This window comes from Sinocyclocheilus grahami, unplaced genomic scaffold (genome assembly GCF_001515645.1).
Source record: "Sinocyclocheilus grahami isolate Dianchi unplaced genomic scaffold, SAMN03320097.WGS_v1.1 scaffold710.1, whole genome shotgun sequence".
NCBI lineage: Eukaryota > Metazoa > Chordata > Actinopteri > Cypriniformes > Cyprinidae > Sinocyclocheilus > Sinocyclocheilus grahami.
The window spans coordinates 648,438-672,493 of record NW_015505889.1 but is presented as its reverse complement, the minus strand read 5'-3'; the positions used below and the strand labels follow the sequence as shown (position 1 = coordinate 672,493).

Here is a 24,056-nt window from a genome sequence, read left to right as displayed (position 1 = left end):
AAAACTCCATTATAATCGACGAAGCTCGCTACACTGCACAAAGAATCTCTTATTTACACTGTCAACACTTTGTTATAATGAGAGGATACGTCTGTGATACATTACTCAACGCTGCAGAAACACGTAAGTACGTTAGAACCTTTGAAGCTCCTTCAGCGCAAACACAAATATGCTGATCTGGTCAGTCGCACAGGTGCTCCTAAATATTATTTCATAGTCGCACGCAGTAGTTTTCAGTCGCAAATGCGACTGAAATGGTCGCACTGTAGAGCCCTGTACATGTCTTGACTATCACTGATCACTTTAATGCACCGTTGCTGAATAATAGTAATAATTAAAAAAGTCTTATAAACCCCAAACTTTTGAATTGTAGTTTACCATATGTGCAGTCTTTTCGTCATGACAGCTGTAGAAAGAGTAAGTTGATAGTCTTACCATAAGACTGTGCTTAAGACACAGATTTATTTTGTTTATGCATCGCCAGGAAACAGTCTATTGTTTAAAGGAGACATATTATGCCCCTTTTTACAATATATAATATAAGTCTCTGGTGTCCCCAGAATGTGTCTGTAAAGTTTCAGCTCAAAATACCCCACAGATCATTTATTATATCATTTTGAAAATGCCTATTTTGTGTGGAAGCAGAAACGTGCTGTTTTTCGTGCCTGTCTCTTTAAATGCAAATGAGCTGCTGCTCCCCGCCCCCTTTTCCAGAATAGAGGTGCCATTACAGCTCATATCTGCTAGTGATGGGAAGTTTAGATCATTTTACCGACTTGGACCTTTGAGTCTCGTTCAGCAAAATGAACTAATCTTTTTTTGAGTAATTTCGTTCTTTTCGTTCATTTTAGCTAAATATAATTAAAATGTTACGTGTTACTTCCCTAACACGTCTACTACTAACGCAAACGTTGATCACACTACAAACTATACAAAACTATAATGCTATAAGAAACCGAACATATTAATTAATTGGTTACCTGGGTCTTCAGTCTGTGATTAGCTCACCTTACCTCTTATCTGATAATTAAGTCTTTGGGTTTGAGTCGTTCGTTACTTACGTGACATCCCCATAAACTTAACCAATGCAGTCTGAGCCAAAAGAGAATTGATTAGTTTAACTCTCGAGTCTTCGGATTTGAGTCGTTCGTTCATCACGTGTCAGCCCCATAAGCTTTAACCTATGCAGTCTGAGCCGGAAAGAGAATTGATTAGTTTAACTCTCGAGTCTTCGGATTTGAGTCGTTCGTTCATCACGTGTCAGCCCCATAAGCTTTAACCTATGCAGTCTGAGCCGGAAAGAGAATTGATTAGTTCATCTTTCGAATAGTTCGTTCTTTTGTCACGTAACGTGACGGCATTTGATTGAGAAATTAGTTCATTTACAAGCTTCCTTACAAACGGGTGTGTAGTTATTATTATTAGTATTATCATTATTATAATTATTATTTGCTCTTACAGTTACGTGATGCGTTTCTGGTCTCAAATTGTAGCTTTTTACTTCAGTTCTTACAGTTTATAAATGTGTGAATTTCTGTCATGATGGTTCTTTTCCATAACACTGAATGTTGTAACAAAGGTAATAAAGAGTTGGTTATTATTATTAAGTCTCTTGGCTCAGACTGCTTAGGTTAAGCTTATGGGTCTGTCACATGATTAACGAACGACTCGAAAAACCCGAAGACTCTAAACAGGTGAACTACTTGACTAATTCCAGTACAGAACCTATAGGATGTTGCATGCGCTACTGAACGAATCACTCTCCGACATGACTCGTTTTTCCCGAGTCATTAAAGATTCGTTCAAAATGAGCAAATACTTCAAGAACGACCCATCACTAGTACCTGCTAAAAACATCTGTTTTGGTTCTGATTATCATGTTTATTCGTGCTGAAATCATGCTTTTTAAACCATATTAGTTTAAACTTCTGATATACGGTTTTCTGAGTGCACACATCCGAAGCACACGGACAGAAAGCGGCTGTCACAGCATGCGAGTACTAAACTAAGTTCTCAGTCACGCATAATTTTACGTTAAAAACATTCGGTTATGTCTGTGAAGGTAAACTGCTGGGAAATAAACCGCATGTTTATTTTAGGTCTGTGTGGCAGCAGCAATATACAGTAAATAAATCAATAAATCCACTGCTCTCTTGTCTCCTCTGAGGCTGGGACTGTAAATAGTGTTCTGTGCTCGTCTGTGCAGCCAAAGACAGAACAGTTAGCATGTTTTGCTCAAACTTTCGCCATGGCATTAGAGCTGGTATACCGTTGTCGCCTGTGAAATCATAATGACAGCGCCATGAGTGGAAGTTTACAGATTAAGGGGCGGTAATATTATAATGAGATCCCTTTGCCATGTCACTAAGGGAGCGAAATCAGACATGCTTGTTTTTTCAGACGCTTGCAGAAAAAGGCTTACCAAAAGAAAGTTACTGGGTTAGCCTATTTCACGTTTCCTTGGTTGGTAGATGCACCGGGGACCTGATTATAGCACTTAAAACCTGGAAAAGTCAGATTTTCATGTGTCACCTTTAAGGCCCTGTAAAACTAGTCCTGTATTTTTATTTGGTAATGTCCCTATGAGCTCTGGGTCAGACTGCTGATGCTGCACTGTGTCTACTTGAGTCATTTAAGGAAAGCATTGACTCAGCCTGGTATTCAACTGCTTCTCTGGACTGTCACATTTGACTTACTTTGACTTAGTAGTCATGCAAACGCTAGGTCACTTGGTTCATAAAGAGAACTCTGATTTTGTTGGGTGCTGCAGTTAAGTTAACCAACCTACTTTTATAAGTTGAATTGGCACTTTTGTAAGAAATCTGACCTAAAATATGGGACAATCTTTGCAGATACTCCCCTCAAGGGTTCCTGCAATGCCAGCTAAGGTCCATTGGGGGGCAGTAGCTCATTACACTGTGCATTTGTGGCGGTAACTTTGCACACAGATCTCCATCACTAAGTGGCCTGTTGGTCTTTATTCTGATGATGTACTTGCACTCTAACACACAGTCCTCCTCTTTTCATGTCACCGAACAGCCTGTCCCATGTGCATGGCTGTGCTGTGATTTGGATGTGTTTTAAGGCCAATGCTGTGCAACAAAAAAACAGTATCACACTTCACTTATGCAGAAGTGCAACAAGAATTAATACTCTATCATTTGACGTTCTCCCATGAGTCCCGCTCCAGTTCAGTGTTACTGACTCACAGCTTTGAGCATGGAGCAAAGTTTCACAATGAAGTCTTCCCACTACGTGCTATGGTGTCGTACCTGAAACAAGAGCAATTTGATTACTGTAAAATAAATAGAAATTGTTTAATTAATAACAGTTGCCTCATTAGAGTAGCATATAGATACAAAATAACAAAGCTGACATTTAAAAGTTACTGTAGAATACAGAAACGTGAAAAGATCTTAATACTGTAGTACCAAATTATGCTACACGTGCTACTTCTGAAGGTGATCACAGACAAAACATGTTAAAAATACCGTACAGCCAACATTACCAGAACAGGATGTTTTGTAAATATTTTGTGCATTTTTAAAGAACATTGTTTGCTTCATCTCTGTTAAAATGCAGAATTTGATCTTTAAGAGTCAAAATGAGCAAACAAAGCAATTGTGTGAAAAGGAGTCGGAATCGATCCATTCTGTTTTTGCTGTGAGTCAAAGGGCAGAAGATGGCATTCTAATGAAGAGCGGAGCACACCCACACCAAAAACATTCACACATACACACACCACACTGACTCATGCTGAATAAAAATGCCCCGCTCGCTACACAACTGTCCATCCAGCTTTGTGCCCTGCCAGTCTGAGGCAGCACGTTTTCGTCCACAGGACTCGGTCTTGTCATTTAATGGCCTTCAGCAAACTCTTTGTTGTATGAGGAATTGTACAAACTCAAACTTAACAAATGCCCCAATTTAACGGGTTATTAACCGATTCCTAGCCAGGCCTGGCAGAGTGCACATCATTACTTACACATTACATTCATTTAGCCTTCACATAACAGTCAATAATGAGCATACTAATGTCCTTGTGCAGTGTAATGAGATTTTTAATGATTGTGATGGCCCATGGTGGGGAGTGTTGCTGTAGAAACAGCATAGTGGAAATCGGAGGAAAATGGATCTTCCTCTTCTTTCTGTGATGTCCTGTCCAGAGATTCTTTAAATGAGCAGGAAGTGAAAGTCTTCGCAATTCAAAAACATACAATGCAATATAATTGTGTTTTGTAGGAGGCTGCTGGAGTCATCCATGATGTCTCTTTCCAGATATGACGTCTCTGGATCACGAGACCACCCCATCTATCCCGATCCGGCCAGGTGATTCATTTTGTGTGTGTTGTGTGAACTGCATTTCATGGCCATGCCACTTGGCCGGTGAGGTCTAGGTAATGAGGAAGTTTGTGTGTCACGCTTCCGTACAGCGAAGTGACATTTCAGACCTGCCAGCACACCAATGTCCCCCTAATTCAAACGGGCACACACATAGCCTGTCAGCATCCTCTGACTCTGTGAGCGAGGCTCATAATAAAGTGAGTTCATGGCTAGTGAGTCATTGTTGAGCTCTGGGGAATCAGCTGTGGTCTGGGATCAAGATGGATTGTTAGCACGGACTCCCGCAAGCAGCTTCGCACAAACACACAGGCTGACGCACACCTCTAACCTGTGAATTACCACAACAGACTCAATTCCCCCTGAGCAGAATGTACCTGGTGTTAGAAGCCATCCGAGCACAGGGATAGTCTGACTCCAACACATTCAGAGCCACAAGTAATTGCCGCTATATGACACGGTTGTTTCCCAGATCTCTCTCTCTCTCTGTATATTGGCCTAAAACACGTCCTCAAACACATGCTGATAAACTGTGTGTGCGCGTTGCGTGTTTAGGCTCTTACAGACAGACTCACTGATTTGGCTGATTCTCAGTTCCTTTGAGCTCTAAAATATTCTGCCAGGTTTCTGTCCCTTCAGTTGTGTGTGTGTGTCTGTGTGTTTTGTGAGGAAAATATTCGGTTTCGTTGGCTTCATAATTGCAGTAATTCTCTTTGTGACTGGTGAGGATGTGTGACCATTGTCACACCCTGGGGTTTATTTGGAGTTTAGCTCTGTTTGTCTTAGTATTAAGCTCATCTGTTCCAAGCTGGTGGCAGATGTCCTTGCTCAACTAGTCCAAGACAGAATGAAACTCCAGATGCTCTTCCTGTCTAAACTGCACAGAGGATTTTAGTTTTGAGGGCTTCATTCAGCGAGTCCTTCTGCCAAAATGCTAATGTCTCTGCAGCTGAATTAAATGAGAATAGATGCAGCTTTTATTGAGTGGGTACTAAAGTTAGTATTAAGTACATATCAGCTATGCATAAAAGATGTTTAAAAACAGAAGATGATCTGGGGAGATTCCTGTCAGGATGGAAAAGGTCAGATGGTTACTCTACAAACATGAAAATGTTACTAATTCAGTGAACAGGGGCCAGTTGCATAAACATAGCCACTATGTTAAGACTGTGTCTTAAGAACTATTTTGACCAACTGACAGTTAGCCAAGAGGTAATCAGTCTTACTTTAATGAAAATTGGGCCAATCTAGTTTTTTTGTCTGACTTTAAAACGTTATGACCATGGCCAGTTGAGAAAACTGCTTAGACAGATAAAAATAACCATAGCTGTAGTTCATGAGTTTAAGATGCTGAAAGATCTCTATCAGTATTGGCAGTATACCAATATTGGCACACATATAGTGAATCAGTGCATCTCTGTGCATGCATTTATTTGATTAGTACATCAGTATAGAAACAGGAGGATGACTTGTTTGGTCTAGTAAATATCTAACATCATTGTGGGTTCTATCGGTGTTCTGTGTGTGTGTGTGTGTGTGTAGGTTGTCCCCTGCAGCATATTACGCACAGCGTATGATCCAGTATCTGTCTCGGCGTGACAGCATTCGCCAGCGCTCTCTCCGTCCCCCCAGCAGACCCCGACCCCTGTCCTCCAATCCCAGCAGCCTCTCCCCTGGCCCTGCACCCAGCGTGGAGAGCAACGAAGTTGACTTTGAGGAGTTTGAGTAAGTAAACAACACAGACACACAAAGCCTGTGCCAAGCGATTGTTTCTGCATTCTTACGTGCTCTCATCCGCTCGTAAAAATCTCTATGGATTTATTTCCCTGTTTTGTTGCTAGGCAACTGAACAAACATACAAGGCAGGCTCTGAATCCCAAAAGTTATAATTTCTGCTTTTCAACCGACTTACTGAGCTTGCCTGCAATTTTACCAGAGTTGCCCGTGGCATCTCTTCTTATAGTGCTTGGCATTAGGTTTAGCCTTGGCTTGAAATGCACTTTGACTGATTCCGATGGGCCATAGTAATGTACGGCTTTGTGCTTGCTGCTTTTTTCCTCATCTGCTGGACAACTGTGAAGTTATATAAGTCAGAGAATAATTATTTAGTGTTTTCAGTTGAATTCAAACTTTTGTATTGTGCTTTTTAAAATACATTATATTAAAGCAGTTTTGCTAAGAATAGTGCCAACAATGATGACAAGGAAAAACTGCCCACTATGTTTAAGTTGATGAGGAACAAACATTGGAACCATTGGAAACTTTCACATATTTAAACAAATTTCACTACCATCCAAAAGTTTGTGGTCAGTAAGATTTTTTTTAATGTTCACAAAAGTATTTTATGCTCACCAAGGCTGCATTTATTTGATCATAAATACAGAAAAACAGTAAAATTGTGAAATATTATAAAACTGTAAAATAATTATTTAAAACTTATAAAATGTAATTCATTATTTTAATGCCAAATTCTTGCTGACCTCAAACTATTAAACGGTAGTGTATACACAATGAATACATAAATATTATGAAGTATAATGTAAATTAGGTGTAATGATTAGAATGCGTTCTAATGAAATCGGTGCCCATGGGATATGGGAGTAGGGGATACAGGCTGTGTGTATAACAGACGTTCGTTAAGACATTGGATAAGACTCTACAAAGGCAGATGGGGCATAGGGGGGTTGAAAAATAAGAGTTGCTTTTGGATTTCTTCTCTCTCAATTTTTTTTTTTATTTTTTTATTTTTTTTACTAAGCCATTAAATTTTTTTCCCATGAGCAAATTATGAAATTACACATCCCTTGCAATCTCATTATCAGATGTTTACAAACCTGAGCAATACTCTTATTTTGGGAACTGTTATGAAGTCCAGAATCATATTTTGAATATGCATACGCACTCTTAATTTGTTTGCAAATGTATTTTTGGAAGCAGCCAACTAGTCACTGGTCCTTTTTATGGAACCATTAATGCTCCAAAAAATGTCTCTTTCCCTCTCTCCAACCCCTCCACTAGTTGAATATCGTTGTTTCTCTCCTCTCCAAACCACGCAGCTCTTCTCCCCCTCTCTTTCTCTCTTTTTTTGGCACGGATTAGATGCCCTCCTGTGAGCTGATGAATAATTCCACCTGCTGACTGGAGAGTTCAGCGTTCACTGCAGTCTGGGACCACAGATCCATATTCATCAGAATACTTATGAAACCCATCAGTCTTTCAGTTAGCCTTCATATTAATATTTATGCCTGCCAAAAAAAATTCATAAACTTTTTCTTTTCTTTCAGTTCTTTATCAATCATTCCCACTCTTACCTTGTGAGCGTACTGGTGTTCTCATTCAGCTAAAATGTGATTGCAAAAATGCTTACACACTTTAGTTGTTTAATTTATTAAGTATTCACGCTTTAACTTTATTTTCCAAAATTACAAAAGACAAATGATTAAGCAAGTTATGTTTGATCTAATGATTATATTGTTGCTGAGTAGTTGTGTGTGTGTGTACGTACAGGGACAATGGAAGCAGACATAGGGCTCCTCGTAACGCACGCATGTCTGCCCCCTCCCTTGGTCGCTTTGTGCCCAGGTAAGAATACTTTTAGTCTGCCAATACACCAGAAATACATGCTAACTCTGTTTCAAAACCTAGTGAGCTGCCTCACTGCCTACTGCATACATGGGCAGTGTCCAGCTGAGAGTGTGTTGTGCGTCATACAAATAGCTCTCTGCAGGCACAAAAAATACACAGGAGACCTGACTCACAATTGATTTCAATAGAGTTTATGTGAGAGAAATGACACAATGTTCTAATAATAATAATGTAAATATTATATTATTATAAATGTACACTACTTTTAATAAAAGTTAAATTGGGGTCAGTAAGGTTTTGTTTAAATGTGTTTTATTCTCAAAAAGGCTGCATTTATTTGATTTAAAAATACAGTAAATCAGTAATATTAATAAAAACTGTAATGCTAGGAAACATTATTACCATTTAAAATAGCTGTTTTCTACTTTAAAAATTTAAATTTTTTTATTTATTACTGTGATGGCAAAGCAGCCATTACTCTAGTCAACTCTGTTATCGATGTAGAAAATAGTTGTGATGCTTAATATTTTTGTGGAAACCCTGATCATTTTTTTCAGGATTCTTTAATGAATAGAATGTTCAATGAGAGTTTCACATGATTAAACAGAAATCTTTTGTAACCATCTTTACCGTCACTTTTGATAAATTGGCATCTTTGCTGCATAAAAGTATTTTTGAAACTTTTGAACTGTAGTGTATATAGCACACATTTGGGGAATTTAATTTGTTTATTATTTTAACTTTTTATTGATACTTTTCACAATTGTAATTTGTATTGAAATTGGTTTTGTAATCATTTATATTTAAAATCAGCATTTTTTGTATTTCATCTGTCATACTGGATATGTTTTTTTGCTGAATTTGTCACAGTGCCCTATGGAATTTTCTTCCCTGTGAAATATGCATGTGATGCTTAAACGTGTTACTCAACCTCAAAACTCTCAAATCTTGGGTTCACATGTCTCGTCATTCTCTCTCACACTGCCTCTGTTTCCCTCTATCTCTCCCAGGCGGTTCCTCCTGCCAGAGTTTTTGCCGTATGCTGGAATCTTCCATGAGCGAGGACAGCCGGGCCTGGCAACACACTCATCTGTCAATAGGGTCCTCGCAGGTATGTTCGCCCTCTAAAGCTACAAGAGTTTTCTAATATTAGATGGGCTGGGTACTCACTGAAGGCTTTGTCAGGGATGAAACTTCCCAAAAATGTTTGTGTAATGTCATGTGTCAGGTCAATGACGAGTGCTTATTCGCCCACTCGCCCTGCTATTTTGGCTAGGAGGGCTCTCAGTGGGGCGCTTTAACAGCAGTTATATTAGCATGGACTTTTCTGCATTAAAGAGGTAGTTCAACTGAAAAAAAAAAATTCTGTCGTCATCTGTTCACGCTCTTGTTGCCCCAAATGTGTATAATTAGCACAAAGCTATTGTAGGGATTCAGAAGGCATGTAACACTGAAGTTGTTTTGACTCCTTTTTTTTTTACTAAACAATTTCAGATGAGATTTTCAGTGAACTACCCCTTCAATATTAACCATATGCAGCTGAAACTAAAGTATTAGCTGTGGAAATATTGTTTCAGCTAACTTGTTATTATACATGTTTTCTACCTTGCTTGACCCAAACCGCTATGGTTTTGTATTTCCTATTCTTTAAGTCCCATACACCAAACCTACACTTCAATACAACTAAAGTTACTTTCTAAACACCAGATAATCTCGAAATATACATCATTATATACCTGTATGCCCGCATTGCAGGGTTATTAAAAAAAAGTTGTCTTGAAACCAGCTGCCAGCTGCATCGGATATGCCACTGAGCATCTACATATAGTCAACAACTTCCAGAAGTGCGGAAGAATCAAACAGATGTTGTGAATGAATAGTAGATTACTAGATGTATAATATGGAAGCAGAAAAAAAAAATCAGATATTTTGGAAACAACATGCACAGCTCTTATTTTCAGGAGCAACTTTATTTATTTATTTATTTTTGGTCAGCCATCTTTTGAGTGCTTGTGAGGGTGGATGTCCCTTACTTCACAGATCCCACTCCCTACGTATCCTGCACCAATTCAACACAATACAAATGTCCACAGAGCTGTTTCTCGCTTTTGCACACCAGCGTTCGTTCTCTCTCCCACACAGAGAGGCATCTTCAGCCCACACTAATTGCAGTGTGTGATACGAGGTTCAGAAATGCCCCTCTTCAAACCCTCTCCAACTCACACATCATGGCTTCACTTTACAGAGCAGCAATCGTTCAGCCTCTCCTCTCCTTTATTTTTATACTGTTAAACAAATTCTGTAATTTATGTCATTCCAAATCTGTATGACTGACTTTCTTCTGTGAAAGATACTTTAATTTATTTTTTTTCCAAACAATGAAAATCAGTAGGGTCTAGTATCGTTTCTCCTCTCCTTTATTTTTATACTGTTAAACAAATTCTGTAATTTATGTCATTCCAAATCTGTATGACTGACTTTCTTCTGTGAAAGATAGGCTACTTTAATTTATTTTTTTTCCAAACAATGAAAATCAGTAGGGTCTAGTATCGTTTGGACCTTAATTATCTGCAGAAGAAAGAAATATGCCCACTAAATGATGACAGAATTTTCATTTTTGGGTGAAATATGTTGCAGCTGTGATGTAAACAAAGTCCATGTACACTCCCTTCCAAAACTATTGGAACAGTGAGGCCAATTCCTTTATTTTCGCTGTTGACTGAAAACATTTGGGTTTGACATCAAAAGATGAATATGAGACAAGAGATCAACATTTTATTTCCAGGTATTTTCATCTGGATCTGATAAACACAACTTAGAGGATAGCACCTTTTGTTTGAACCCACCCATTGCTCATGTTACCAAAAGTATTGGAACATCTGACTGACATGAAAACCAGAGAGCTGTCTATGGGTGAAAAACAAGCAATTGTGAAGCTGAGAGAAGATGGAGAATCAATCAGAGCCATTGCACAAACATTGGCCCCAGCCAGTACAACCATTTGGAATGTCCTGAGGAAGAAAGAAACCACTGGTGTACTAAGTAACAGACCCCGAACAGGTAGACCAAGGAAAACATCAGCAGTTAACGACAGAAACATTGTGACCGCTGTAAAGAAAGACCCTAAAACAACTGTTAGTGACATCAGCAACAACCTCCAGAGGGCAGGAGTAAAGGTATCACAATCTACTGTTCGCAGAAGACTTCATGAACAAAAGTACATAGGTTACACCAGAAGATGTAAATCACTCATTGGCAAGAAGAATAGGAGATGAGCCTCAAAAATTCTGGACAAAGTGTTATGGACTGATGAGACAAAGACTAACATTTACCAAAGTGATGGAAAGGCTAAAGTTCGGAGAGAAAAAAAGGATCTGCTCATGATCCCAAACATACAAGCTCATCTGAAACAAAATGGAGGTAATATCATGGCTTGGGCTGGGGCTTTCGCTTCTTCTGGGACAGGCTCATTAATCCTAATTGATGATGAAACATGATGGCAGCAGCAAAATGAACTCCGAAGTCTACAGAAACATTTTGTCTGCCAATTTACAGAAGGATGCAACCAAACTGATTGGGAGACCCTTCATCATGCAGCAAGATAATGACCCAAAACATAGTGCCAATGCAACAAAGGAGTTCATCAGGAGCAAGAAGTGAAAGGTTTTAGACTGCCCAAGTCAATCTCCAGACTTAAACCCTATAGCAGGGATCCTCAAATCTGGCCCATGAGATCCACTTTCCTGCAGAGTTTAGCTCTAACCCTAATCAAACACACCTGAGCAAGCTAATCAATGTCTTCAGGATCATTAGAAAATCACAGGTAGGTGAGTTTGATCAGGGTTGGAGCTAAACTCTGCAGCGCATTGGCCCTCCAGGGCAAGATTTGAAGAACCCTGCCCTATAGAGTATGCATTTTACCTGCTAAGCGCAGAAGACTTCATGAACAAAAGTACATAGGTTACACCAGATGTAAATCACTCATTAGCAAGAAGAATAGGAGATGAGCCTCAAAAATTCTGGACAAAGTGTTATGGACTGATGAGACAAAGACTAACATTTACCAAAGTGATGGAAAGGCTAAAGTTCGGAGAGAAAAAAAGGATCTGCTCATGATCCCAAACATACAAGCTCATCTGAAACAAAATGGAGGTAATATCATGGCTTGGGCTGGGGCTTTCGCTTCTTCTGGGACAGGCTCATTAATCCTAATTGATGATGAAACATGATGGCAGCAGCAAAATGAACTCCGAAGTCTACAGAAACATTTTGTCTGCCAATTTACAGAAGGATGCAACCAAACTGATTGGGAGACCCTTCATCATGCAGCAAGATAATGACCCAAAACATAGTGCCAATGCAACAAAGGAGTTCATCAGGAGCAAGAAGTGGAAGGTTTTAGACTGCCCAAGTCAATCTCCAGACTTAAACCCTATAGCAGGGATCCTCAAATCTGGCCCATGAGATCCACTTTCCTGCAGAGTTTAGCTCTAACCCTAATCAAACACACCTGAGCAAGCTAATCAATGTCTTCAGGATCATTAGAAAATCACAGGTAGGTGAGTTTGATCAGGATTGGAGCTAAACTCTGCAGCGCATTGGCCCTCCAGGGCAAGATTTGAAGAACCCTGCCCTATAGAGTATGCATTTTACCTGCTAAAGAAAAGACTGAAGGGAGTAACCCCCCAAAACTGTAAGAGGCTGTGGTGAAAGTCTGGAAAAGCATCACAAAAGAAGAATGCAAAAGTTTGGTGATGTCAATGGGTCACAGGCTTGATGCAGTTATTGCAAGCAAAGGATTGGCAACTAAATATTAAGTCTTATTCACTTTAATCTAGTTTAAGTCAATCTGTTCCAATACTTTTGGTTACATGAGCAATGGGTGGGTTCAAATAAAAGGTGCTATCTTCTAAGTTGTGTTTATCAGATCCGGATGTGAATACCTGGAAATAAAAGCTGAAATGTTGATCTCTTGTCTCATATTCATCTTTTGATGTCAAACCCAAATATTTTCAGTCTACAGCAAAAATTAAAGAATTGGCCTCACTGTTCCAATAGTTTTGGAGGGGAGTGTATATGGCAGTGTTGAAACAGTTATTATGGTCAATTGTTCTGTGGCAAGATGAGTTATGTGCATAAATTAACTGTGAATTATTGTTAAATCAGTACTTTACCTAGTTTTTTTGTAATTGTCAAGTGCACTGGGGGTGAACTAATCATATTGAATTTTTCAGTTTTTAAATAGTGAATTACTTTACTCAGCATCCATTAATCACTGTTGGGAATAAAGTTCAGTAATAGGGGTTGTTTTGTGGACTCTTATTATATTGTGTTGCAGAGGGTAGTTGCATAGCCATGAGGTATGATTGGCCCTTGTTCTAAGATGAGAGGTGAGGACTGTTATTTTGAACCCCAGGGCAAATATCCAAACTGAGGCAATTACCAGCACACATTCCCCCTCTTCAAGAATTCTCTCTCTAACTGCTCTCAGACAACCTTATACAAGCGCCACAGCACAGAGCACAAATACCCACATTTTAAGACACAACTTTCCACATATCCAGGATTTCTCTCTCACTCTCTGTAGATTTGCTGTGCACTTATTTCTCCACCCTAAAATCAGGGATCTTCAATTACTTTGTTGAAATCCAAATAAAATTTTTAGTGGAGGGCCAACATTTTGCAAAGTAGTTATTAGATTATGGCATTTTCATTTTAAGTTTGAAATGGTATCATGAGAAACAAAACTAAACACCCCTAATATGCTCAGTGGGAAGATAGACAGACTTCATTTGTCTTCAGTTGTCATACTGTATATACAAACACACACACACACACATACATATATATATATATACACACACACTACACATGATCATCAATCAGTAAATTAAAAAAAATATTTAACGATGTTCAAGCTTAAGAATGACTCGTATAGCTGTATAGAACCAAACATTATATGTATGCAGGTTCAGTGGGGCTTCCCGATAACACTTTTTACGGCACACACTCTGATCAAATGAGCTGCAACAGTTTAATGCTTGGTGTCAAGTCAACAGTCAAGTTATTTGCATAAATACATCTGATAGAGTGAGACTTGATCAAATATGTGTGCTTATGCTGATCTGGGTCATGTTTGGCAAGTAGCTGAACTATGACCGTTGGAAGCTAAAAGCATGCTGTGCCCCTGGCTTGGCAATTGTTGACCACTTGAGTGCTTTTGATTTCACCACAGAGTTTTGTACATAGAGCACTCTCATGTATCAGGCAGTTCCGTGATCTTTAAAGCAATCAAAGGTCTGTATAAATTGATTAATGGACTGTATTTGGCCTGTGTTCTTGATTCTCCTCTTCTTCCCCTTCTGCCTTCCAGAATGTGTTTTGTGTAATGATTATATTTGTTTTCAATGAGAATTTGATTGTTTTGGTGGTTTGTCACTCAACTTCAAACTGTCCAACTATAGTTAATGGAAACCAAAATAAGACGGTGAAAATGCTTTTTGCATTACCTTAGGGTTCATAAATATAAATATATAATTTTATTTTGAATTTGTTTTAATTTAAAACATGAAGCAGATATTGAGGAATTATTCACAATAATATTTATAACATGCATTTACAAAATAGATACGATCGGTTGCTTTAAGTGAATATAATTGCTTGTTGAAATGTCATACGGTTGAGAAATATTAGGGTATGTGGGTAGTGTATGTGTGTGTGTTTATCTGAGGATTTGCCAGATTGAAGCGTCAACATGTTTGATTAACTGATCTACAGGAAAAAAAAGAGTTCATTTTCAAATGATATTTGCATTTCATCCCTTTTGATACTGTTGTCCTTTGAGAGTGACAGCCTCTGGGTGAAACGAAAGAGGATACAGCTTGTCGGATCTGTTGTTCATTCAATCCAAGTCTATCCAGATGACACAGCATTATGGCATACTGTGCTGCTGAACTGTTTCCATAAAACATTGCATTGCTTAGTCATGCCAGCTGGAATGGTGACTACTAGTTAACGGTTGTAACAGCTTTCCTGCTCTGTGTGAAAAGGTGCAGGCCTGACCTCCTTGGTGCTAACTGCCTGTGTCTGTGAGTGCTGAGAATGTAATTGGTGTTGAGCAGAAGTTTAATCTGCCAGCAGGGCGGGAAGTGCTGATCCTGCCAAGACTCTGAGACCTGTTAAGCTAATCATCCAAACTTTCGAATTATCTCCCATGGTATTTGCCTAGTGTAACAGAACCATTTGATCATCTGACACAGTGCTTTTGAGGCTCACACAATATTAAGTGAATCCTAACATTAAGAGAATATGACATGAATTTTTGAGCATTTTGGTTGAGACTATTTGAGCTAGTGTGTGTGGTTTGTCTACTGTTCATCCACCTGTGGCTGACTCTTCTTCCTGAACTATACCTGACAGAGCAGCCTCCTAGAAAATACACTCACTCACTTTCACTCTTTGCAGCTGTCTATATATTAGGCTTATAAAAGCCTTACAAGATTACATTTGGCCATCTGATTGCAAGTTTAAGTATCATTAATGTTGTTATAAGATTATATACAATATAGTGCTAACTTATCCCTCATGCTCTTTTTTTAATTTATTTATTTTATTTAATTTCAGTTAGTCTGTTTAATTCTCTCTCTCAGGACGGTAAATTGAAGATATGTTTTTGAATAAGAGAATCATATGTCATCAAATTACTGTCAATATGTCTTCCAGTAGAATTGTTACAGTGAATGAATATGGATAAAGCATCAATAATATTTTATTGATGAAAAATATGTAAAAATCTAATTGGCTTAGTTTTTCACGTCACAAAACTGTGAACACTGACTGTTAATATATAAATTATTATTAGCAGTAGTATGGTGTTAAGGGATTGTTTACCAAAAAAATTATTCTATCAAAATATTTTCTTTTGTGTTCTACAAGACAAAAAAATCATACAGGTTTCAAATTACATGAGGGTGACCTATTTATTTATTTAATTTAATTTCAGTTAGTCTGTTTAATTCTCTCTCTCAGGACGGTAAATTGAAGATATGTTTTTGAATAAGAGAATCATATGTCATCAAATTACTGTCAATATGTCTTCCAGTAGAATTGTTACAGTGAATGAATATGGATAAAGCATCAATAATATTTTATTGATGAAAAATATGTAAAAATCAAATTGGCTTAGTTTTTCACGTCACAAAACTGTGAACACTGACTGTTAATATATAAATTATTATTAGCAGTAGTATGGTGTTAAGGGATTGTTTACCAAAAAAATTACAATTCTATCAAAATATTTTCTTTTGTGTTCCACAAGACAAAAAAATCATACAGGTTTCAAATTACATGAGGGTGACCAATTTTTCATGCTTTGGATGAACTCTCCTTTTAACAAACAAGGTGTAGCAGTGAACTTTTAAACTGAGTGTTTTTAAATACCTCTTTATTTTAAATCTGTGAATATGTAAATGACTGGAAAATGTAAATGAATGTATCCCCCAGTGTCTACAGCCTCTGTCCACCTTGTAAAATTCTCCTTAAGCACTCAGCACCCCCATAAGTTCAATTTTTCAAGGCAATTTGTTGTTCGTCTATGAGGAAAACGATGGTCGTGAAAAAGGTTTAGCTCATAACTGCACTGTGACAGATGATAAATACTTAATCCCTCACCTCCGCCTTAGTGCCTTTTTGTTTTTTGTTTTTTATAAATTTGCCATTTAAGTGTAGCTAATTCTTGTAAACTCAGTCTGTTCCTCATCTGTTCCACTCCTCCAGATTGTCTCTAAAATGAAACCGTGTAACAGTAAAATTATTAATTATGTCCTTTGTTTTTTGTAGATGACTTTGTGTCACAAGGATGTGTTTGTGTTGTTCATCCTAATCATGTTTTTGGGCTGATGATTTGCCCTGTTGTTGACCTGCGCTTTGGAGAGTAAAAAAACTGATGATTCAGTTTCAGTCAACTCACTCGTCTCAGTTCTGTCCATCATTCGGTTCTCCCTTATTTTCTCTTTAAGATCTCCGTCTCTGTCGATATGGCCAAAACTTACAGTACTGTTCAGAAGTTCGGGGCCAGTAAGAAATTATTATTTTTACTTGCAAGTATGCAATAAATTGTTCAAAAGTGACAGTAAAGGCATAATATTACAAAACTTTTATGAGAGAAAAAAATTATTTATTTATTTTAACTAAAAATGTAGTTTTCATAATAACATGTCCAGTGTTAACAGTAGAATAACACCAAGACCAGATGTGTTGAATTTCAGGTTAGGGTTAGTGTAAAGTCCGCAGCATTCCGGTTCCCAAAGGGTCTTTTATACTGAGAGAAGCTCTCCAGCTCATTAGTCCATGGCTGTTAGAGCAGCTCCTGAAAGCCTGTCTGAATGCCAGCTCGCTGCACCTGGGTGTCTGTGGGCTGTAATGGGCAGACAGCAGAGTGCTGGGGGAAGCTGTGTAATAGATATTTATGTCTGCATTACGTCTCCTTGAGTCCAGGTCATAACAGGCAAATCTAATCTGTTAGCCAGGCCCAGGATCGACCCTCTACTGGCAAATGGACCTCTAAGTGTACGGTTCGGCCAAAGCCTTCCCTCCTCCTTTCTGTAATTATGGTGACAGGGCTGAGCACTGAAGAGGACAGCCTGACATTTCCTTGTTTACCTCAGAGAAGAGTTATGTTGCAGACAGAGACCTGTATTAAATTCAGTGGTGAGTGTGTTGTCTGATTTGCTAAGTGCCCGGAGTGCGGTATAGTTTATATAACCATTGAAGGACTCTTCGTGGAACAAGTTATCGCAGATAGAGGAGATTCCTCAGGCAAAACAAAACTTAACTGTTATTGTCTAAATTAGATGCAGAAGAGGATTTGTAGATGTATCAAATAGTGGAGATTTTCCTTATTTTGTCTGTTACTTTCGTCTGCTCTCGTTTAACCTGGTGTTACCAGTCTTAGTAGGGCCCATGTTATACATTTTTCTGTGTTCTGCTTGAGTGTTCAGGCCTTGGGTTGCACTCAGAGATGCCCTGTAAACCGCAACAAAACACAGTAGAGCCTCTTTAGTCAAATGCTGTTAGATTTTCCTTGTTCTTGTAATGTGCTGTTTCTGTTGTGGTCAGATGTACACTACCATTTAATAGTGTGTGGTTGGTAAGAGTTATTAATAGTTTGAAAAATCTTCAATGCTCATAGGCTGCATTTTATTTGATAAAAAAATAGAGTAAAACAGTAATATTGTCAAATTTTATATTTCAATAAATTAAAAAATACATTTTATTCCTGTGATGGCAAAGCTAAATTTTTAACAGTCATTACTTCAGTCTTCAGTGTCACATGATCCTTCAGAAATCATTCTAATATGCTGATTTGCTGCTCAAGAAACATTCCTGATTATTATCAATATTGAAAACAGTTATAATTAGGGGTGCTCCGATTAGGATTTTTGAGGCCGATCACAGAAAGCAGTATCTACCGATACCGATCTTTTTAAAGCCGCCTTTTTTATCATTTATAACTATTTATAGTGATATTCCAATCAGGATTTTTAGACATTTATTCAGGCCTGAATTTAATTTTTGAAAATGGGGGGAATTCCCCTCTTAGGTGACTCTTGTGAGAGGAAAAGCAGCTTTCACACAGGAGTCCGCTACTGATCCATGGCTGTTTACCACAAACACAACAGTTATCCATTGTTTTGATTTCAAATCCAAACATTGTCACTGAAAATGCTTTTTCGGCATTGCAGTTCTTTTTTTACACAGTACAGTAATACAATCTATCACAGACATGTTTAAACACAATAAATATAAGCAACACATTATTCAATGCTTTTTACTTTTGCATTTACTTTAGATTTATATATTAAGTTGCTCAAGCAAGTGGCAACACATTTAAAATACTTTTCTTACCTTATCACAAACTTACCATTGACATAAATGGTCAGCCTTTCCTTTTGCACTGAAATCTTTATTACACTTGTTTACCTCAGAGAAGAGTTATGTTGCAGACAGAGACCTGTATTAAATTCAGTGGTGAGTGTGTTGTCTGATTTGCTAAGTGCCCGGAGTGCGGTATAGTTTATATAACCATTGAAGGACTCTTCGTGGAACAAGTTATCGCAGATAGAGGAGATTCCTCAGGCAAAACAAAACTTAACTGTTATTGTCTAAATTAGATGCAGAAGAGGATTTGTAGATAGACAAAATAAGGAAAATCTCCACTATTTGATACGTTACTTTCGTCTGCTCTCGTTTAACCTGGTGTTACCAGTCTTAGTAGGGCCCATGTTATACATTTTTCTGTGTTCTGCTTGTGTTCAGGCCTTGGGTTGCACTCAGAGATGCCCTGTAAACCGCAACAAAACACAGTAGAGCCTCTTTAGTCAAATGCTGTTAGATTTTCCTTGTTCTTGTAATGTGCTGTTTCTGTTGTGGTCAGATGTACACTACCATTTAATAGTGTGTGGTTGGTAAGAGTTATTAATAGTTTGAAAAATCTTCAATGCTCATAGGCTGCATTTTATTTGATAAAAAAATAGAGTAAAACAGTAATATTGTCAAATTTTATATTTCAATAAATTAAAAAATACATTTTATTCCTGTGATGGCAAAGCTAAATTTTTAACAGTCATTACTTCAGTCTTCAGTGTCACATGATCCTTCAGAAATCATTCTAATATGCTGATTTGCTGCTCAAGAAACATTCCTGATTATTATCAATATTGAAAACAGTTATAATTAGGGGTGCTCCGATTAGGATTTTTGAGGCCGATCACAGAAAGCAGTATCTACCGATACCGATCTTTTTAAAGCCGCCTTTTTTATCATTTATAACTATTTATAGTGATATTCCAATCAGGATTTTTAGACATTTATTCAGGCCTGAATTTCATTTTTGAAAATGGGGGGAATTCCCCTCTTAGGTGACTCTTGTGAGAGGAAAAGCAGCTTTCACACAGGAGTCCGCTACTGATCCATGGCTGTTTACCACAAACACAACAGTTATCCATTGTTTTGATTTCAAATCCAAACATTGTCACTGAAAATGCTTTTTCGGCATTGCAGTTCTTTTTTTACACAGTACAGTAATACAATCTATCACAGACATGTTTAAACACAATAAATATAAGCAACACATTATTCAATGCTTTTTACTTTTGCATTTACTTTAGATTTATATATTAAGTTGCTCAAGCAAGTGGCAACACATTTAAAATACTTTTCTTACCTTATCACAAACTTACCATTGACATAAATGGTCAGCCTTTCCTTTTGCACTGAAATCTTTATTACAAGCATTCCTGTGGTTCATAAAGAACTTTGTTTTCCTACCTCCACAAGTGCCATCTATTATTGCCTTCTTTATCTAAAAGTGCTCCTTTTCCTTTAAACCTAGCCAAAAAGCCATATGTGTTGACTGTGAAACACAGTAGACTTTAATAATATGCATTTATGGTGTAATTACTACATTTTCGTGTCAATCCATGTACATATTTACTGCAAAAAAGTAAACTTTTGTTACTTTAATTCAGCGCTTGCAGTGCAGCAATAGACTCTGTGCGGAAACGATCTCTGCACTTTTGCAGACACACCGCTACTGAAGCGCACTGCTGGACATCAACTGTGTGCAGTGTGCACGCTTTATTAATCTGTTAACATGAGCGCAGAAAAAATACGCACCACATTCGCACTGCAAACGGAGTAATGTGAACCTGGCATTATGTGTGTGCGCTGCGAGTGTGCATGAACGCACGGTCTCCAGGAGAGCGTGCGAGCTCTGAATGGTTAAACACTGGCAAGAATTAAAAAGTAATGCAATTTATAAACTTTACGATGACGATTTTGTGACTGTGACACTGCCTCGATTGTGCAAGTGACAATTCCTGTGTCAACTGTGCAGTGTGCAGCTCTCTTGTAGACAGACACGATGTGTGGTGATTTGAAGAAATTTGCATATATATGTATATAGAGAGAGTGATGATTCACTCACGCTGTTAACTTTACAAGTTATTTAATTAAGATATATGAAGGTGAGTACCTTACTTTCAGCATTATAATTGTTTCACCCAGGCCAGACTGAGACGGTGCTGCTGCTGCATGTCGTGCCAAACCTCTCACAGCTTGAGATCATTTTTTTTAGATTGGCCTTTTTAGAGACCGCCGATCAAACATCCCAAAGCGATTATCGGCCAATAGTGATCAGTAGCCGATCAATCGGCGCACCCCTAGTTATAATATTAATATTATTGATATTTTTGTAGGAAACCGTGATCCATTTTTAGGATTATTTGAAGAATAGAAAGTTCAAAAATAGTGATCAGTAGCCAATCAATCGGCGCACCCCTAGTTATAATATTAATATTATTGATATTTTTGTAGGAAACCGTGATCCATTTTTAGGATTATTTGAAGAATAGAAAGTTCAAAAGGACAGGATTTATTTGACAGAAATCTTTTGTAACCTTTACTTTGTGATCAATTCAAAGCATCCTTACTGAAAAAAAAATGGCTGACCCCAAACCTTTGAATGGTACTGTATGGAATGTGCATTATCAGCCTGTTTACGTAGAAATATTGACTGGTTGATGAATTCTTTAATTGCTGTATCTGTAACATGTGACTTTTTTCTTTTTTAAGGTGCTGTAATTGGGGACGGTCAATCTGCAGTGGCTAGCAACATAGCTAACACAACGTATCGTCTCCAGTGGTGGGACTTCACCAAATATGATTTGCCTGAGATCAGTAATGGTGAGTGGTTGCAGGGGTGCATCAAAGCCATTAATGACAAATAGACTGTCATATTATCTATGAGTGATGGGGGGGTTTAATGTATTAGTATATCGTGATTCTTTCTTTAAAAGATTAGTCTTTTAAGTTTAGTCACATGTCAGATCATAGTCTAAGAGGCCTGGTTTTGGTTATGACTAGGTTTTGCATATGAACAGCAGAATAATCGATAAAAAATAGGATTAGGTTTGAACCCACTCCTGGTTCCAGTGGAGTTTGGTGGGGGATTTTCCAGAAAGGCACGTGTTCTTTCTGAGATTTAATATTTGCCATGTGCCCATCCACCCGAACAGAAACACAAAATGCTTCAATGCCCCACAGTGTTGAGGAAATCGTAGTGAGGGGAAAGACTGCACCATGATAGAGTAGCTGTAGGAAAAGGTAAGAGTGAGCACTCCACTGAGCACAAGAGTGCAGCTGATGGAGGGCAGATGCCATGGACAGGAGAGGAAATTGGTCACATATTAGTTATTTTCTTCCCCGTCTCTCTCTTTCTTTCCCTCTCACGATGAGCGTTACTGGAAGCTCTTGGCGATTACCCATGGCTGATTACAAGATTGCAGAGTGATTCTTGTTATCTGGGCTTGATCTCACACCTGGCAGCACTTAGGCACTAACATCTGTTCAGCCTGTGAGAATCTTCAGTATCTCAGAAAACAAAGGTTAGCATGTGTTTGTTGCACTATGAAGGTAAGAAAAATAAATAAATCAAAGTCCGTCCTTATAAAATTCAGTTTAGCCTTCACTTATATCTTAACCCAGATGTGCCCAACCTGCTGAAGATCTGTTGATGAATGAGGATTGAGAGTTTTATTTGTCAGTTCTGTCGAAGACAAATACTCAGATCTCCAACAGACAGGGCAATAAAACTGACATGAGTTTAACAGTGCTGGTGTTAGAGTGTAAAAAAAACAAAATAGAAACAAGACACAGAACAGCACAATGCATATCACACATGCAGAAGTATTGCACATCCCAATGCCAGTTGGGTCCTGTTCAGTCAAATGGCGGTTTTAGAGGACAACAAAGATTTTGTTAGGTTTTTGATAAAGCTATTCAAACACGCACAATTGTTTTGGAAAATCCCTTTACACTTCTTGCAGAATCCCCAGCTTTGCCCCAAACATCCTGAAAAAAAAGCTCTGGCTTCACAACATCCTGCAAAATATGGTTTGTAGTGGCTTATCGTGTTAATTGTAAAGTACCCCCAAAAAAGATGGATTGAATGTAGGGCTGGGAGATATGGCCTAAAAAAAATCCCCGATTTTTTTCCACAAAAAATTTGATTTATGATTTAAATCGATTTTTCCCTCCCTACTTAAAATCAATCTGCAGATGACAAAGAAATTGTTCAAAACAAGTTTTAACTTTATTTTGTTTTGATTTTCCCTTCTGGGATTTGTTCTGGATTTCCCCCTTGGGGTTAAAGTGCAAACAGAAACAACAAGCCAAAAAGACATGATGGCAGACCCTGCCATTGTAAACAGTGAAAATGAAACATAAAGTAACATAACATAAAATGTAACATAACATTCTTATCATACCGGATACAGTTTCTAAATGTTTGTAAGACTGTAGGTCAGTGGTCTTCACAATTTTTTTCATGGGAACCACACTGATAGGGCAAAGTCAGTCAGAGAGCCACCGCGAAGTATCAAAAGTTACATCTAGTCATAAATAGCATGTCTTTTTATCAATTTGTCATCCCTGATATGCAATGCAAAAGGGGCCATCATTCTTTATCATTTACCAGTCAAATTTGTATCTGAGACAAGATGATAAAAAAAAGCAGGATTGCCTTAATGCTGGAAAGGTCTTAAGTTATTACATTTTTTTTTTATACTAGCCCATCATGTATCTCACCATCCAAGTGCACATTCGGCGTTAAGAGATTAAAATTGCCAACTCCGCAGTTAGTGTCATGGACGTTGGACCGAGCAAGTGTAAATATCTTTTCTAGTCTATAATTCCATTTTGTAATGCCGTTGTTTTAGGATTTTTTTTATATATATAAATTATTATTTGTAATAGATCAGACGCTGTTTGACTGTCTACACACCAGACGCGGCGACAGTTGTTTTGCCGCGCCCCGCTGCGCTAAAAGTCTGTCTACACTGGTTGACACTACAGTTGCAAATCATCTGAACGTAGTGTCAGTACAGTTCGTCATAAATAGAACAAGGCATCAGTTTACTGATGGGGATCGTGGTGCGTCGCATCGTGCAGCATCCAGTGTAGACAACATCACTGGGTTCTATTGTCTTTTGTCGGATTGCGCCACTCACGTGCGGTGTAAACATGAGGTTTTTTTAATGGGTTATGTTATAGCCCTGCTTGTTTTTAATGTT

At 38.1% G+C, this 24,056-nt stretch overlaps 1 protein-coding gene across 3 annotated transcripts in view; it reads left to right on the top strand.

The window, feature by feature from the left end:
* The window catches only part of ambra1a (autophagy/beclin-1 regulator 1a), a 91,511-nt gene that overhangs the window by 10,001 nt on the left and 57,454 nt on the right, over nucleotides 1–24,056 (top strand). For 2 of the 3 annotated variants that reach the window (XM_016244199.1, XM_016244197.1), the window contains exons 8-12: nucleotides 4,243–4,329; nucleotides 5,884–6,066; nucleotides 7,849–7,923; nucleotides 8,937–9,037; nucleotides 21,559–21,669. In XM_016244199.1, coding sequence (XP_016099685.1) covers nucleotides 4,243–4,329; nucleotides 5,884–6,066; nucleotides 7,849–7,923; nucleotides 8,937–9,037; nucleotides 21,559–21,669 — 557 coding nt within the window. The remainder of the gene's footprint in view (nucleotides 1–4,242; nucleotides 4,330–5,883; nucleotides 6,067–7,848; nucleotides 7,924–8,936; nucleotides 9,038–21,558; nucleotides 21,670–24,056) is intronic. The other variant, XM_016244198.1, reaches the window with a different exon arrangement.